The sequence below is a fragment of the Lycorma delicatula genome, chromosome 12 (assembly GCF_047948215.1).
Source record: "Lycorma delicatula isolate Av1 chromosome 12, ASM4794821v1, whole genome shotgun sequence".
Taxonomy (NCBI): Eukaryota; Metazoa; Arthropoda; class Insecta; order Hemiptera; family Fulgoridae; genus Lycorma; species Lycorma delicatula.
Genome location: NC_134466.1, coordinates 974,724 through 994,845, shown reverse-complemented (window position 1 = coordinate 994,845; position 20,122 = coordinate 974,724). Strand labels below are relative to the sequence as shown.

General features: G+C 30.7%; 1 protein-coding gene across 1 annotated transcript in view; it reads left to right on the top strand.

Annotated features, from left to right (window-relative positions):
* LOC142333319 (diacylglycerol kinase eta) overlaps window positions 1-20,122 on the top strand; it is a 123,551-nt gene that overhangs the window by 19,346 nt on the left and 84,083 nt on the right. Inside the window, exons 8-11 of the mRNA XM_075380340.1 lie at window positions 2,159-2,304; window positions 8,453-8,656; window positions 11,366-11,519; window positions 18,183-18,299. Of these exons, the coding sequence (XP_075236455.1) occupies window positions 2,159-2,304; window positions 8,453-8,656; window positions 11,366-11,519; window positions 18,183-18,299 (621 nt within the window). The remainder of the gene's footprint in view (window positions 1-2,158; window positions 2,305-8,452; window positions 8,657-11,365; window positions 11,520-18,182; window positions 18,300-20,122) is intronic.

Here is a 20,122-nt window from a genome sequence, read left to right as displayed (position 1 = left end):
CACCAGTAATATTTCAGATTACAAACGGATCGCCTTCATTGCTTATCTCGTGAGAAAATTCAAAATACTGGCTAACGTTTTTGTGTAACTCGACCATCAGTTTTGGTACTCAGTGTAAGCACAACTGCCAATAATTTAAACATACTGATGCAGTTTCATTGAGAATACTTCATGAAATTAAAGGAAGTTCATTACATAAAGATGAAATCATAAACTGTCTATTCTTTCAGACTTTTCCATTAACTCTCTGCACCAGGTCATCAGTAATGACAGATTGTTGCACACTCTGTGCCGCATTGTTTACATTTTTATGGCCCTCTTTAAATGCCCTAACCCATTTTCTCATCATTCCATCAGACATAGCTTTTTCTCCATATACTTCACCAATCTATCAGTGAATTTCAGCTGCTGTCATATCTTTTTATTTAAGAAACGAATTACAGCACATATCACATATTTCACAGTTGGCAGCACTGTATATTGACAAGGCATTTTAAACACACACAAGAAACTTCAACAGTTTATAACACTCCTGTTAAGCCTTTGGTAATTACCGTTCAGATAATACTTCAGAGGATGATATGTATGAGTGTAAATGAAGTGTGTGGTTTTGTACAGTCTCAGTTTGACCATTCCTGAGATGTGTGGTTAATTGAAACCCAACCACCAAAGAAGACCGGTATCCATGATCTATTATCCAAATCCGTGTAAAAATAACTGATTTTACTAGGACTTGAACGCTGGAACTCTTGACTTCCAAATCAGCTGATTTGGGAAGATGCATTCACCACTAGACCGTCCCGGCAGATCACACACAAGAAACTGTAAACAAAGATTATCACATAATGGCGTCTGTAGTAAGCTAGTAGGCTTACAGCACAGCGCAGCTGTTGCTGCAGCAGTAGACATTTATCAAATATATGACACTATATATATCAAGTATATGTCACTGCAGCAGTGGACATTTATCAAATATATGTCACTATATGTATCAAATATATGTCACTGCAGCAGTGGACATATATCAAAGTGGTACTTACTTAAAAAAACATATCTCGTATTAGGCAAATAAAACAAGGACTTTTTCAGACACTTATGAATTCTTATAGGTTGCCTTTTACACAGTCCTTCCTGTGGTCTCTTATCTTAATACAAATATAAAAGTAAACCAAACAAAACTTAAATAGTAACAATAGAAATTATATTAGTTGTTTACTACCGACTACTACACCAAAATTCTCAAACTGTTATAGAATGTTTAAAGAATTTAAATCTGAACGCAGGGGAAACTGCCACTATGTATTTGTTTGTATGTGTAATATATCTTTTCATATAGTATTAGCATGCGAAAAAATATTTACAAATTGCTAGAGAGAAAAGTCAGTGAACAGTTGAAGTGTTGTTTATTTTTATCTGCAATTTTAGGATTAATGACTGAGGGATTTGAAATTAACATGAATTTTTTCATTATTATAAAATATATATATATATAAAATCTCTTAATACTCTGTAAAAATTAAAATTATAAAACCTCTATGGGCTATTTCCTTTTTTCTAAAATGTTTTAATTTTGGTGATCCTAAGATTTTAGGCTTACCTTTTATTAAGATTTTCAGGACATGCATGAAAAGTGTGAAGTTAAAAAAAAAATTGGAATTTATGAACAAAGATAATTGAGGATATAGGTTTACAATATTGCAGTATTTCAATACAATTTTTAATTTTTAAATATTTTTTTCACACGTATATACACACAGGAAAGTTTTTGTTTTATTAACCTCAGAAACCACCATTAGGTATTGCTTCAGAGGATGAGATGAATGGCAATTTTGTAATGTGTGAAAATGCCATGCCTGATCGGGATTCGAACTCGAGACCTGCGGATGAAAAGTCAACCACTTGCGCCATGGAGGCTGGCAATATTTTTTATTACACAGATGTAGGCATGCACTTTCTCAATTGTAGTAAATATTTTCTATAGAAATAAACATTTGAATATATGTTTACATTAATATAATATGAACTGCAAAATAAGAAAGAAATTTTTTTATTTCATTAGGAATATAGCAATTTCTCATTTAACAAGTTGTCTAATAATTTATAAGAGAAAAGAAAAAAAGTTAATTTTATGTAATAATTTACTCTTTTTATGTTACAGAACCAATGTTATGTAGGCACACTTCCATTAGGCACAGGAAATGATTTAGCAAGAGTTCTAGGGTGGGGATCATCTTGCGATGATGATGCAAATTTACCACAATTATTGGAAAAGTATGAAATGGCTGGAACGCAGATGTTAGATAGGTATTTAAATTGTATTATTAAGGTAAAATCTTACAAATTAGAAACTTAAGGCAGTATTAAATACTATGTAATTAATATATGTATATATATACTAGCATCCCTGTCGCGGCTTCGCTCACTAAATATGTTTGCTTGCCTTTCCCGACACAGTCAATTGTTTTTTTATTTTATGTTTTTTAGTTAAGTAACCCAGAGGTTGGTGTAGCCAGTCGTGTCACATATACAGTAGTAATGGCAGAGGCTGTGTTGGTAGTCATTGTTGCACTTCTTAAAAAATTAAAACCCAAACACGGCTTTTAGATATTTTGTCGCAGATGTTCATCACGCTGTTCTCGAGATTCTTGTCTACGAATTTCTGCTGTTCTGATTCGTTGAGCCGCGTTTCTTTCTCCAATTTGTTCTTCCGATTCATGATCTCTCTTAACACACATGCGTCGTGCATCTTTGCTACACGCATTGTTAAGGTTAGATTTTTTCCGCGGCATTATACTGAAATTAAAAAAAAATTGATAATTATTATTTAAATAAATAAATTAGATCAAAATTATTGAATGAATTAATTAACCGATTAAAAAATCAAAATAAAATAAAAAGCAAGCAAGAAATACTTACACGTTTTTGAGGTGATATGAAGATTAATATACAAAAAAAGTTATCTATGAAGTTTTATGTTATTATTATTTTTCTGTTAAAAATTATACACAGTATAATTATAAAAATCATTCATGAAAAATTAAAATAGTACGGTTATGTCGTGAACATAAACAGATATGACGTGGAATAGAGTGTATTATCTAGAAATCGAAACAACGCCATCTACCGGATGTCTACGCAACCTAGATGTCAAACAATGTTAGAGAGTTGTATCGATGAATTAACTCACACCACCATTTATTAGGAATTCATAGAACTAACCAATAAATACACACTATTGTCATATAATAAACATTTGATTTGCAATAACAAATATTGAGGTCAATAATTAAGATAAAAACTATCTTATCTATTAAGTTGGATCAAATTACAGATAGTTATGAAATTTGATCAAAATCAGTTCAGTAGTTTCGGAGTTTATCCCCAACATACTTCGTGACACGAGATCTTTATATATATAAGATATATATATATATATATATATATACACACATATAAGATATATATATATATATATATACACACACACACCCACATACACAAGGTCTGATTGTAAAATTACGAAAATTTTAAGTTATTAAACAAATTTATTTATTCTTCTATGTTCCTCTTTAAAGTAGTTCCCCAGAAATGCAGCACGCTTATCCCAGTATTGCTTCCAATCTTTAAAACATTTGTGGAAAGAACTTTCTTGTATAGTCTTAAGTTCATTTAGCAATATTTTTTTTATTTCATCTATCATTACAAATTGTTGTTTTTTAATACTCTCTTAATCAATAGGAACAAGGGAATATTACATGATCCCGTGTCTGGAGAATATGAAGGGCTGAGGTATCAGTATGGTGTTATTTTTTTCTAAATAATCTTGAATTAATTGTGAAGTGAGAGCTGGAGCTTATCATGATAAAAATCCAAGAATTGTTTTTCAGAATTGCCTCACAAATGATATAAAACTACTGAGTAGTATTGTTTGTTTACTGTACAGCCTTGCAGTTAGAATACATATTGAATATGTTATTGTAAAAAAAAAAATAATTAAAGATAGATAACCTTACCATTCTGTCGAACTTTGTGTTGGTTCTTCTTCAAGAAGCGTCCATTGGCACGATTAGATCTTAGTTTCAGTATAATAACCAGGCAGCCATACATCGACATTTCACGTCACTTGTTGTGACAATTTTGAGTAATACTGTGCCATCAGCGATGTCAACTTACAGTTGTACTGCAATGAATGCTACTTTTGTAGAAAAAACAATAGTTTTGGGAAAAATTTTGCCCCGACTTGTTTCATTCCCAAAAATCAGTCAAAATTGTTTCATACGAGTCGTAAGATCCCCACATCTTCAGCAACTTCTTTAATAGCGATTCAATGATTATTGATCGCAGTATCCTTTATTTTGTTGACATTTTCATCATTTTTTTATGAGTTAGGATGTCTAATCTATTTGCTCTCCTTCAGCACAATGGGTGTTTCATAATGGTTTGTACCACTTATAAACCCTTGCTGTCATCATAAAATCTTTGTCAAAAGCCTACTCTAATGTTTTTACCGCTTCACTGTCTTTACTCCATTTCTAACACAAAATTTAATGCAAATCCTTTGCAATGCTGCCTGCAGTATCATTGGAAAAAGATGAATTCAGTCAAAAGACATAGTGTGAAGAATTAAAGTATTATCATTACTTTTTTATCACATGTAGTATATATTTTTTTTATGTTTAATATTTTATACAGTGTTTGAAAAATATAAGTGCTGAATGAATAGGTAACAAGTCAAGATTCCACCATCACTACGTTTTTTAATGTAAGATAAATTTAACATGTCCTACTTTCAATCTCTCTGTTTCGTTTTTATGAATGTTATTACATATTCATTAAATCTTGAAAAAAACTTTATAGAATAAGCATAATATTATTCTATATTCTGTTCATATTTCAATCTACAAGGCTTGAACTAAATTAATTGTCTTAAAAAAAGTGGGTTAGTGTTCGATGAAAATATAGTTATAAAAAAAGCAGATGAATATTATAGAAGTGCCTTTGTATTTATTATCAAGATTGAGATCTGTCTTTATAATATTAAGGCGAGTTTATTTTGTATTGATTCACACAAACTTGGAATATAGCATTACATTGTGGAGGAGCAGTTATCACAAATACTGTTGTGTTTCTACTGTTGAAAAGATTTATATAAGATCAATGAATTATGCAAGATCAAAAGGAAATGAATGACATTTATTCTCTTTATGTTTGAAAAAGAGAATAATATTCTCTTTAAGATTTTTGCATTTTTATAAGGTTCTAAAATTTGTTTTATCATGACTACACTGAAAACGAATAACAATTTACAAGGTCTGTCCGGAAAGTAATATCATACTTTTATTGTGAAGTGACTGTACGTTGCAGGAGGACAATATTTTGAAGAATTTTAATGAACAGGTATTATTACTCTTATTATTATGTAAATAAATGATTTTTTTCATACTTGTAGACTTTATGTTATTACTTTCCAGACAGAACTTGTATTTGTTTACCATTTCAAAGGGAAATTTAGTGACTTTTTTGTTTTTATCTTGAATTCTGAAGAGATTGATTTGATTATTGAGTAATAGGATAATGTGTTGTGTTGTATGTGATTTAATTTCTGTAATTGTGTTTGTGTGTGTGTGTGTGCTCACATACACATACACACACACACATGCACGCGCTTATATGTGCGTATGCATTTTGGTGTCTGTTTGGGTTTATAACTTTGTATTCTGTACTGACCTAACCAATAATCTTGAGGTTTGGCATGATGCCCTCTATACATTAGAGATTGATACAAAGGTTTGAGTTGAGGTCAGGTAGTATCCATTCTGGACTTAATAAAAAATTTACTTATATAAGTATTGAGCTCTTAAGTAGATGAAGATTTTGTGTTCATCTTTTCTGCTAATGTGTCATTTTTGGAAAAAATGACATGGATTCAAAAATGGATTCAATTAGTTGACATTTTCAACTACTTCCATAATTAGTATTTTTTGTGCTAACTTGGTTGAAATATTTATATGTTAAGGTATTCTTACCATTAAATTTTGGAGCTTGGGTCTCAATTGGAACCTATTAAGTTAATTATTAAGGATTAGGTGAACCCAAACTTGTTATCATATTCCAGGTATGTAAATATAAATGTAAGAGATGAAAGTAAAGCAGAGATTTAAATAGAGGTTAGTATTTTACTATAAAAGAAAAAAGAAACATGTCTTGGAAGTTTAGCCAATGTCATTGTAGATTTTTATTTGCTTTAAAGTGTTATTATTTGTTTATTTTTTTAAGTTTAGTGCTTATGTATGACATTAAATGTATTTTGAGGGGTACCCAAAAATAACCAGAATCAGTTGCACTGGGCGGAGTTTCAAGGATACAGTTCTGCTTCGAGAGCATCAAGTGACTTTCTGTGTCAATCTGTCAGGCGGTGTAACTTGGGAAAGTTATGTCTGACCTTAGTGTATTTTTTTGTGAAAGCTGTTTCACCTACTTCTTGTTTTGTCATGGCAAACTTTAATGAACAACACATAAGTGCAAAGTTTTGCTTCCTGCTCGGTAAAAACACTGCAGAAACTGTTGTGATATTGAAAACCATAGCAGGATATTCCTATGGGAAAAACTCAAGTGTATGAATGGGTTTCTTGTTTCATAAAAGTTGAAATGTCTTGATGGATGACCAACCTCATTCCCACATCCTTCAACTTCCAGAATGGATGAAAATCTCAAAAAAATTTGTGCAGCTGGGCTCGAAGACTGATGATATACCATTGAAGAAATTGAGAAGTTGTCTGGAGTAACTTGGAACTCAGTTCAGCAAATTTTATCAGAAGATTTGGGGATGAGAAGGGTTGCTGCAAAGTTTGTGCCTTGACTCCTGACTGCTCAGCTAAAAGAGGGTTGCTTGGAAGCATGTCATGCTTTGATAGAAGAGTTCCAAAACAACCCCAATCTCTTTTCCAAGATCATAATTGGTGATGAATCATGGTGCTATGGTTATGATCCGAAACAAAATAAGTCAAGCCAGAGGAAGATTATAATATGTTGTCTTTTCCAAAAAAAGGTTCATCAAGTAAAGTCAAACACAAAGACATTGATAATTATTTTTTATGTGATAGCAATGATGCAATTCAGAATTCATTCTAACAGGTTAGATTGTTGGCCAGGGTTTGTTACTTGGAGGTTCTTAAGATTGTGTAACAGTTTGCGACAAAAAGGCCCGATTTCTGGTTTTTCCACTATGACGTTGGACCTTCTTGCAGTTCTCTCAGTGTCTTTAACAAATAATGGCATGACTCCCTTCCCTTGCTCTGCTCCTCTTATCGATCTGATTACCTCTCACTCAATTTTTTTTTTTGCAATTGAATATGGACTTGTAAGGAAAGAATTTTGCTGATGTGAATGATGTGAAGAAAAATACAAGGATGTTGTTACAGATGTATTTAACCTTTCGTGGGCAGAAACCCCTATATGGGCTACTTGTACTTACACTGGAGGGTGGAAACCCATATATGGGTCTCTGAATGTGACCGGCTATTTGTCTTCACGTAGTTACATATAAATTCCAAGAGATACAGGAGATGTTCTTTCAATCATTTGAGACGAGAATTCCTGATCGTGACTGGGAACCATTTTACTTCAGTTATCAGATGAGATCAATGACTTTTGTATGTAACAAGACGCATGCATTATTTTTTTGTGTATTTACTCATTTTTGAGTAATTTGTTTACATACTGTTCCTTCCAAAACTTCATTTTTGGTTTGGTTTGTTTGAATTCAAAGAAAATTTTTGAGACAAAAATTCAGAAGGAAAGAATAAAAATATTTATATTATTATTATTATTATAAAACCATATTATACTATTCCCTGCCTAGGTGCACTACTTTAAAATTGCTGTTTTTATATTCCCATCAACATTACTACTGTTACTATTATCATTCAGTGTCTTTTACATGAAAAGAACTCACTGTAAAACATAACCAAAATTATCACCCGTAGTTTGCAAATTCCAGTGCGCTCAGTGAGACTTGTGCCATTTTCACGTAAGCGTTTTCTCGCGAGATAATTAAACATTGTTCCTTAACCGGATTGGTGGCAGATTTCAGCAAAAACACAACGTATGTGCTGTGTTTATGCATGAGTTCATGTTTTAAGTTATTTTGAATAGTTTTTGCTTGAACTTTTTTTTTGAAAATGTCTTCCGCCTGTAGCCATAAAATATCAGTGTTTGCAAAGAGTTAAAAAATGTTTTGAATAATGAAATAAAAGATTGCACGATTGTATCAGCTGTAATGGAGAGTTGTTTGAAGGGGATTGAAGGTCTTCTGAAAAAAAAAGTAAATTAAAAAAAAATTCTAATTATTCCTGGGTAACTCCTCATAATTACACAAATTTCCATGAAAACAATTAAACTATAGTAATAACATTTAATAATGTAGTTATTATTATTATTTTTATTTCCTTAGGTGGAGTATAATGACATATGAATGCCCTACAACGATCGATACCCCTGGTGATAAGGAATGTGATGATGACGGTGGTATAACTGGTGATGATAAGATTTCATCACCAATAGATGAATACGCTGATGATCTGACTGATGATATAATGTCTCATCTAATTAAAATTATGGAATCTGATGATTATTCTGTTATTGTACAATCATCGAAGTTAGTATTAAATATTTTAATTGTTTTCATTGCATAATTTTTTTTTTTTTTTGATAACATTTGTTCTAAAAGTATACATTATAAAATTGTTTTACCAAAAAGGTATATGTTAAATTTTTTTTGTAAAGTGCATCCTGAACAAGTAAGTATCAAATATTTATTTTTCATCATAGGAAGTGGCCACCTAATGGTAAAATTTCATTTGAAGAAATGATAGACATTTGGTAAGATTTTAATTGTGTAATTGCTGTGTCTGTTAAAAATAATTTAATTTATGAAGTTTCATACATAATTCTTTACAAACGGTAAATAGACATAAATCAAGATAAATTTTGAAGTGTATCATATATTTAACTTAGCAAAAACAATTCTTTTGTTATTATACTTGTCCATATTCCTCTCTGTACTAATATTATATAAGACTAATAATATTATACTCCTCTCTGTATTATATTATATTATATAAGACAAAAGCATAAAACCCGTTTACCATCAAAAGTACAGAATTCGATAATGCTTCTTATCTTATGCTTATTATTTTTTTCTTCCTCATCATCAGTTAAACTTTTTCTTCCAAATCACACATTAAATTCAGCTCATTAAAATTATAACATATAAAAATATGTAGTCATAAATATTAAAAAATGTAAAATTAAAAAATTAACATTTTTTTATTATGTGGCGTCACACATACAGTACTGTACTATAGTATTCATGCATATTAGCACACATTTAGTACTGTACTAAGAGTACAATAGTTTTTTAACATTTATGACTATATATTTTTATGCTATAATTTTAATGGGTTGAATTTAATGTGTGATTTGGAAGAAAAAGTTTAACTAATGATGAAAGAACCTCGAAAACGCTATTAGAAAAAAATAATATGCATAAGGCATGCATACACACACACACACACACACACACACACACACACACACACACACACACACACACACACACACACGCATGCCCACACACACACACACACATACATATATATAAAGACATTGTCACTTCTTAAGAAAAATTATAATGCAGTAAAATAGTTATTAAAAAGTTATCTTAAGAACAGTTCACTTGATTTTAATAAATGAAATATTTAAAGAAATTCATCCATAAATCTTACCGGCATCATCGGGGAATAAAAATATCCGCAATTACGTTTCATTAATGTTACATATAAAAAACATAAAATCACACCACAATATTACACATTAAGGTGTACATTTACAAGAAGCATGCATGCAAATTGCCACATTTTCTTGTCTAAGTCTACGGCTGAACTGAGTCTGACTGTTCAGGCCTAGATTTTGACCGGATAACATGGCAGTTTGCATGTATGCTTCTTGTGATTATATAAACACTTTAATATGTAATATTGTGGTGTGATATTTTGTAATTTTTGTAAGATATATATATATATGCACCATACAATAAAAAATGCTGATCAAAAAATTAATATAAAGGTATATATACATACATACATAAATATAAATACATACATATATAGGGCTGTACAAAAAAAGAATATTAGGGTTTTAAAACTATTTAATATCAGTTAACTTTGACTTACAGTAATGAATCACAAATAAAATTAACAGTAACTTACAGTTTTTCTCTCATAAATGTTTTATGTGAACACCTTTTGTCATGTAGTACACATCTAACTTGTAGAAAAGTTAGATCATTAAGGTAGATCATTAAGGAAGTGGAGGCAAATACAGAAGATCCTTTATAAAATCCCAAATGAAAAAATCACAGTGTCAAATTGGATGACCCTGGAAGCCGCTGAAAACAAGCTTTGTCATCAGATCCATACCAACTGATCCAATGGTAGAGGAAAACATCATTCAATCGATCCCATGCAGAGTTAGGCCAGTGAGGAGGCGCACCATCTTGTTGCCAAATGGAATTCTCTTGTTCATCTTGCAGTTTAGGAAAGAGCATGTACACAGCATATTTAAATAAGCAACTTCTGTTATGCATGCTTCAGTGAAAAAGAATGGCCTCTAAATTTGCTGTTGGGATATCGCAAGAAAAGTTTTGGTCTTCGTGCTGCAACGTTTTGATTAAAATGCACAGCATAGTCGGTAGGCTTCAAGGCTTCAAATCCTGCAACAGCTATAAACACTTGAATGCATATGTATTAAAACATTCCACACTATCATCACCAGTATTACTATTTTGGGGCTGGCCTTCTTAACAAATTCTTTAGATCTATGCAAGAAAGGCACCCTGACATGTTCAACATTTTCTTCAGACACCCTTGGTTGTCTCATACTCTTCTCTATACACAGACATCCAGTCGTTTCAAACCGATTTTGCTAGCAACAAATATCACTCGGAGGAATGCAATGAAATTTTCTACAGAACACATGTTGAACTGTAAATATAGATTCACATTTAGGAAATAGTAAAAGAGAAGAAGGCTGTCTTTTCAGGAGTAGCCATGTTTGTTAGTAGCGCTATCAAGTGGAAAGGTAGGGAATCAATGTACAGCTATGTCCGCAACTAAAACTAAATTTTTGCTCTTTTATGCTAGCTTTAAATCAACACGTATCCTTCATCCAAAGAGCAAATTATAACAAATTAAAACTCTGATTTTTTTTGTGTACACTTGTTATGTAAATATATAAAATATCATTTTTGTAAAGATAAAGTGAATAAAATAATAGTAATAAAGTAATGATTAATTTTTCTTTTCAGAGCACTTTGTGAAACAGTTAAAGATTTTTCTAGTCAAGTAGCTGAAATTAGTCTCAACCAAGGTGATCATGAATTCGGTTATAGATGCCAAAAATTAAAAGAAAAATTTACTATTTTATTACAAAATCTTAATGAAGAAGAAGAATCTGGCAAGGTATGTCGTTTGCATTAAATTTCTTTATTAATTATTTTATAAATGTATTTTATTTAAAGTTCATAATATCAGTAGATTTTGGGTGAACTATTAATAAAATACTTTTTGTTTTCTGAAGATTTTTTTTTATATAAATGCATTTGCCGTCTGCATAGATTGATTTATTAAATAATTGATAAATTTTATTTCTCTTCTTCAGTTATAAATTTAAACAGTTTATTAAAATTACCTGTACAGTTATGTTAAAAATGATAACCGTGCAATTTATATGACTTAAATTATGTCTATTATACTATTTCTTTTATCTTACTGTCATTTCCAAATTTTATTTGTTCAGTTATTATACTATTGTTAATAATTTTCATTTTGTTACTTTCAAGATTTGATATTTGAAACTTATTATTAATCTGTTATCTACAAAGTTTGATTTTTGTTTATGTTTATGTGCCAATAAGTGTCCTGATATCATTAATTAAAATTTCAATTAGGCTTTCTTATATAAAATCTATTGCCATATACAGAGTGATTTTTTAGTTCTGTTACCCAGTTGCTAATGTCTGTTAATTTTTTTCTAAGAAACGGAAATTTTGTTTTGTGACACGAAGTTGGTAGCGCTACCCAACCGGTATAGATACGGCAGTGTGAGTTGATTCTCCTTGAGCTGTGTAAACTTTTGTGCCGTTTCCGGTCGTGTTACGAACAGAATGTCTTTTACCGTAGAACGAGTTTTCATTCTTGAACAATATTTTGCTACGAAATCATACGCGAGTGTAAAACATTCATTTCAAATTAAATTTGTTGGTGTTCTCCTCCGCCAGAAAAAATGCCAATTTCTAGGCTAGCAAACCGATTTCGAGAGACAGGTACTTTTGCGACAGAAAACGTAGCGGTGGACCAACTCGCTTGACAGATGACGTTTTAGTGAATGTGAAAACAAGATTGCTCGATTCTCCACGGAAAAGTTTACGAAAACTTTCCACGCAAGTCGGTTTGTCATATTTGAGTGTTCAGAAAGCCGCTAAAAAATTGAAATCGTATCCGTATTGTGTATGATTAGTCCAAGAGCTTCAGCCTCCAGATTTAAACAAGCGATTGTCATATTGCCGTCGGTTTAGGTCTCTCGTAAACTATAACGGAATCAAATTTTTAAACACAGTGTTCTTTAGTGATGAAGCTTGGATCCCTCTCGATGGTTATGTGAACAGTCAAAACTGTCGAATTTGGAAAATTGAAAATTCTAATGCTTTACAAGACAAATCTTACAAATTGGTGTGTGGTGTGCGATATCTTGTCATCGTATAGTCGGACCCATGTTCTTCGAACAGACAGTAAATGGTGAAATATACAGGAATATTGTGTGCCAATTTGCGTCCCTCCTGGAACCTCAAGAACGGTATTGCTGGTTTCAGCAAGTGTGGCTACACATCTCGAGAAACCGTGTTTTTTCTGCAAGAGTTCTTTGATGATCGAATAATAAGCAAGAGCTTACGGACTCCAAGGTCCAGACCTCACATCTCCTGACTACTTTTTGTGGGGCTATATTAAGTCCGAGGCCTTCAAAAACAATCCTCACACTATTGATGAACCTAAAGTCAATATTATAGACTTAATCACGAATATTTCCAGTACGACTTTTAAAAAGGTTTCTGGTAATATGCTGAATAGAGTCTGTGTGAGTATAACCGCAAGGGGTGGGTATTTTGAGCATATTCTTTAACAGTTATGTAAGTTATAGCTTTTTATTAAATCTCTTTTGTAGGTAAGAAATACATTTTTTTTATTCCACCTAAATTTCCCTTTCTTAAATTACATTTAAAATTGGGTAACATGACTAAAAAATCACTTTGTATTATTTTGTGTTTATCTGCTCTTGTTATAGATATTATTTTTTAGGAATAATTACATTCGGTTTTGAATGAAATTTTACGATTAGGCTTGTTTTTTTATAAATACTTTGTGTATTACAGTATGCTTCATTCTTTACTTCTTTTAATCTTGAGTTCTATCTATTTTATGCTTATGTCCATAAAACAGATATTACAAACAAATATTAATTAATTTATTTGCAATTCTTCTATTACTACCATTATTAATAGCATTAATATTTTTTTATATTAAGTTTAATCCAGTATTATTTTGTATGTATTTTAATTCTGTATTTGTAATAACAGCGGTGATTGAAATATTTTGGTGATGCGGATGTATTGTTTATTATTAAGTATAGCATTGGTTAGATGAATTTTCTACAAATTCTTAGTTTTTACTATATTTTTCACTTTGTATATGTTAATATTTAGAGATTTTATTGTATTATTGTTCTTTGTTTCTGATATACAAGTAGTTTGTAATTTCTATTAATTATTTTCTCTAATATCTATTAATTTAAGTTTTTCAATTTTCATATTCCTCTGGTTAATTTACTTTGCCACTTCTCTCTTTTTATTCATTCTATCAGTTTTATTACTAATCTTCCACTGCTTGTTCACATTTTGGGTATTTTAAATAGACTTTTTCAACACAACACAATTGTTGGTCGTAATCTCCTTTTATTGATTTATTGTAAGCTTCCATTGTTTCTTCATATATTGAATCCTCTAAATGATATTTTGCAATGTTTATAAATTGCTGCTTTTCATTTGCCGACTTGATAACTATTTTTGACCAAGAAATTAAGAGATGTAAGTTTAGACAATTTGGCAGTGCTATCATTATCTTCATTTTCGCTCTCTTAGTCAGAAAGAACTTCAGAAGGAGTAAGAAAAATATTCAGCAGTGAATAATTCTCAATTTTTCTTTTTTCTTTTTGGAAACAAGGATGTTAAAAATATCATTTATATTCAGAAATATACAAAGCAGTAAATATGCGCAGAGTAGAAAGTGATTTCACATTTGCTAATTTTGTGAAAATGCAACATCAAATTTTATTAGCTGATAAAAAATAAATGAAAGCAAGAAATAAAGTGGATTAAAAGTTGAATTCAGCATAATAATCTCAATACTACATTAAGAGATGTCTTTATCATTTGTTCCCAATAAGTGCAAAAACTACAGAAGTAATCATTAGAAAATTTTAATTACAGCTTTCTTATGATCTCCAGAATTTTTATCACAGTACAAACCTCATCAGTCTCACTGCTATATAAATTACTAATATAAAAAAGTATAAACAAATAAACTAGACCTTATTTTAGTAAATTTAATATCATTGTCTATAAAAAAATCAATTTATATTATTGTAATATACGTAAAAACAAATTAGTTTGATAATAAAATAAAGGGCATAACGACCAATTTACTTATTACATTGTCTGGAAAGTATTGAGCCTTCATAGGCCAAAATTGAGAATGCATTTATTGCTACTGGAAAATAATATTATGAGATTACATATACACAATTTTGTTTGATCTGTCTTTTTTCTGGCAACACCACTAACTAATCCATCGCTACAGAACTTCTGTGGTTTTTGGTCAAAAAATTGCAACATGTGGTTTACACGGGCCTCTTTTGTACTAACACCATTTAGGGAGTTCTGCAGAAACTGAAATAAATGATAGCCTGGCAGTGCCAGGTCTGGGCTATGTGGTGGATACATTAAAACCTTCCAGTCAGGTTCTCTCAATTTCTGATGGGTTGTTAAAGATGTTTGCAGTTTGGTGTTGTCACTATAGTATATGACACCCTTTTTGTTGACCAGTTCAGGCAGTTTTTTTTTAATTGTTAGGTGTAATCATGCTAACCGTCAACAATACAGATCTGAGTCTTTCATTCTGTCTGGCAGCAGCAGCTCGTGACGCATGATGCTCTTTTAACCTCACCATACGCATAGCATAACCTTCCTAGACATCAGTGTAGTTTTGCCACAGACTTTGGAGCTTCTCCTTGCATTGATCATGACCTTTTTCGCACATTTTTGTCATAGTTTATACACTTCTCATCACTCGTGATCAACCGTTTCAGAAATGGTTTGATTTTGTTACGTTTCAGTAAAGATTTGCAGATAGAAATTCGATGGAGTAAATTTTTCTGAGTCTGATCACATGACACATAAATGTCAAGCTTCTTTTTGTAGCTAGCTTTCTCCAAATGGTTTAACACTGATTGGTGATGGACGGTTAGGTCATTGGAGATGTCTTGACTGCTTACATGCCGGTCTTAATCTACTTTTGCCAGAATATGCTAATGCTATCTTTTACACAAAAGTCTCAATACTTTTTAGACTACCTATTATTTACCGGTTGAAAAGTTGTTATTCATCCAAATTAATCTATTTTATCTGCTAAGTTGTTAATAGTGAAAACTCTGAGAGCTACAGCCCACAGATAATTACAAAAAAAATTATTTTCCAATTTTTTAAGTTTTAAATTTATACAGCGCAAGGGAATGAAAGGATGATTATGAATACAAAATCACTAGGAGTAAATTTTTGGAATGTTAAAAAGATAATTACTTAGATTCTGTCATGATGCATTACTTTAGAGCAAGGAAATAATGATAGTGAAATTAAATAGACAAAACTAATAACTTATTGGTGATGACGGGTGAAAACTTGATGCTTGATATAATTTCCAAGGCAGTTAGTCATTTGATTGATGTTCTATAAGGGGAAGATTTTGTTATTAAATAGATCAGTGCACTCTGCTGTGAAAACTCACTACTGACTGCTAGGTATATAATATTTATGAATTGCATTCCTGTCTTTAATTTTTATTTCTTTGTGATTATATCAACGTCTTTATCAATTACTACTGTCTAATTAATTATAAACCAGTGCCAGTTCAAATATTCTGTACTGAACAGTTGTTTCTTTCAAAATTTCTGAGTAATAATAATACATATCATGTTTCAGTAACTTCATTAGCAACTTATGTTTTCATATAATCTTAATGATAGGTAGTCTGTCTCTGTTTGACAATCACTAAATGAAACATGAATAAATAAATGCTTTTGCCCTTTTTTTTGTCTTCAGTCATTTGACTGGTTTGATGCTGCTCTCCAAGATTCCCTATCTAGTGCTAGTCGTTTCATTTCGGTATACCACCTACATCCTACATCCCTAACAATCTGTTTTACATATTCCAGACGTTGCCTGCCTGCACAATTTTTTACTTCTACCTGTCTCTCCAATATTAAAGCGACTGACTATTCCAGGATGCCATAATATGTGGCCTATAAGTCTCTCTTCTTTTAATTATATTTTTCCAGCTTCTTTCTTCATCGATTTGCTGCAACACCTCTTTATTTGTCATTTTATCCACCCGTTTGATTTTTAACATTCTCCTCTAGCACCGCATTTCAAAACATTCTAATCTTTTCTTCTCAGATACTCCGACCGTCCAAGTTTCACTTCCATATAAAGCGACGCTCCAAACATATACTTTCAAAAATCTTTTCCCGACGTTTAAATTAATTTTTGATGTAAACAAATTGTATTTCTGACTGAAGGCACATTTCGCCTGTGCTATTCGGCATTTTATATCGCTCCTGCTTCGTCCATCTTTAGTAATTCTACTTCCCAAATTACAAAATTCCTCTACCTCCATAATCTTTTCTTCTCCTATTTTAACATTCAGTGGTCCATCTTTGTTATTTCTACTGCATTTCATTACTTTCATTTTGTTGTTGTTTATTTTCATGTGATATTTCTTGTGTAGGACTTCATTCATGCCATTCATTGTTTCTTCTAAATCCTTTTTACTCTCGGCTAGAATTACTATATCATCAGCAAATCATAGCATCTTTAACTTTTCACCTTGTACTGTTACTCTGAATCTAAATTGTACTTTAACATCATTAACTGCTAGTTCCATGTAAAGATTAAAAACTAACGGGGATAGGGAACATCCTTGTTTGACTCCCTTTCTTACGGCTTCTTTCTTATGTTCTTCAATTATTACTGTTGCTGTTTGGTTCCTGTAAATGCTAGTAATCGTTCTTCTATCTCTGTATTTGAACCCTAATTTTTTTTAAATGCTGAACATTTTATTCCAATCTATGTTATCGAATGCCTTTTCTAGGTCTATAAATGCCAAGTATGTTGGTTTGTTTTTCTTTTGCTAGGAAATTTGTATTTATGATAAATAATCCTTCATAACTGAAACTGAAGAATAGCTCATTGTTTATTCACTACTTGTTATTTGTTATGTCACTGAGTCGAATAAAACAGAATATAAGTAACTATAGATTGGATCTGAAATTCTGTTGTATTTATAAGTTCCAGCATTTCAGAAACATAAAGGAAGAATTACCGTTAAAATGAGTAAATCTTTTTGTGTGAGTTATTAAAGCTATTACAGTAACATGGATTTACTATATTGTGTAGTTTTTGCAGTGAATTAATGTATTATTGTGCCCAAAAATTATTTTAAGTATAATGTTATGAATTTCTATACGATATGTATTTTGTTTATTCCTTATTATTACTTTGCTTTAAATGGGTAGAAAAAAGCATTAAACCATATTTCCAATTTTCTGGAATCTATGTGATTAATCACTTAGAAGAAGCAACTACTAGTGTAAATATTAAAATTTATAACTAAAAAGTTGGTTACAGAAATTTTTTAATAAACTAAAATTGCATTAAAGTCTTATTTAATTGTTATTCTTATTTTATGTTTTATAGAATTGGCTGTTTTTTAAAATATCTTTTGTTTATTTATGTAAAGCCTGAAGGAAAAAATTTATCCAGAGCAAATAGTTTGAAAAAAGCGGTGCAGCAATTTATAAAACATGCTGATGTTTCAGAACCAAGTAAACGTAAAAAGCCAATGGATACGCTTAAAGTAAGTTTTAATTATTACTTTGATTTTATTTTAATTTAAAAAAGACTTACAAACAGAATTGTATGTGTGATGTTTGTCAGTAAAATTAATGAGCTTTTATAAATTTGTTACACATCTCATTAAAATATTGTTTTAGTTTTATTTATATTAATTCCCCTGAAAAGTTATATTGTATATCAGAGTGCTATGGTGTTGCTGTTTTATTATGCTTATAAAATCAAATTTTTTTTACAGTATTTCCTTTTTAACTATGTAATATTAATTTTGAAAGCAGAAAAAATTAATAGAGTTGGATAAGGTTAATAGCACGAATGTTGCCACTCAGTTACGTTTTACTAGTTAAAATATCTGTCACAAATAATACAGTATGAGCAGTTACAGTTTCACAGTGAATACTTAAATGCTGATGTCTTTTTCATTTTAACATTATCTCATGCCAACTTCAATTCAAGTTAATATTAGCACTTACACACATGCGCACACGCATGTGTATAAGTGTGTGTGTGTGTATGTAATCAGTAAGTAAATGGGTACATGTTGGTTTTATATTGTGGTATGGTATAATTTTTATTTTGCTATTAATGCATAGTTTTACTTTTGTTTTTAGTCATATTTTTGTTATAAATTCTTTTTGTTTCATTTTTTTATAAAATCTCGTATCCGTAATTTTTATTTTATGATGTGTAGCTAGAGATGGTAATTTGATAAATGGTCAGAATGAAATAATTGTTTTTATATTTTTGATAAGCCACTTGAAGTTTTAATATAATCAAATGACTATAACTATGATGATATTTTAGTGTATTGTTTTAGCTTAATGTTTTTATTTTTTTTTACTGACTGATGAATTAATTCACCACAGATGCTTAAAAATTTGGGAATATGAAAATGGAAATTTGTAGCATATGTAAAAAGCTGTACCTGACTGGAAACTTAGAGACTTCCAGATGAAAGGCTACTACATCTCCACTTTACTACTTCGCTATAAATAGTTTTTAATATTAATTTAAAAAAAAAAATATTATCACTAACATAAACTTAAGTTTATTGAATTTAGAGATCTATTTCTTTTATAACTGGTGTTCCAGTTTTATTGGACTGGATAAAGTGGTAGCGTGACTATTTGTTTTTCAGATAAAAAAACTTGCTACTTTCTTGTTCTTTTTGTTTTACCCTTTTTCAATATCTATCGAACCTTTTTTTTTGGGTTGCCTGTTACCTACTATCCTTAATTTTCCATTTTGACATACAGGATGGGCAAAAAGTTGAACAATCCTTATAGAAAAAAAAACAATTACGGAAGCCAATATATAAAAATCTATTAAATTTTAAGAATGAATAAATATTAAATAATTTAAGTATAAATATTTTATGCTAGGGTTATTTCTGAACACTTTTTCATTTAAATAACCCCAAAGAAAAAAATGTACGGGTGATAAATCTGTTGACCTAGATAGCTGTAGAGGATTTTCTCTCCAATGTTGCTGCTACATGAATAATAGCAGTCAGTTATAATCTGCTGGTAGCATTCAGATATTTCATAAGAAATATTGGACTGTCTATTCTCTTCTGAGAGAAATCACAAACCAAACCTTAATGTAATGTAGCCTCAAGGAGAAAAGTGAGGTTTTTATGCATTCCAGTAATCAGTTGATCTGGCTGTTTATATAGCCACTTTGATGAAATTATGCCTATCACTAAAGAAATTATATAATCTCCAAATATTAGTTTGAACAAAATGTATAAATCATTTGCGATAATTAAGTTTTTTCTATGATCAGGTTCTCATTATTCCTGCATGATATGATTGCGGTTTTGACACA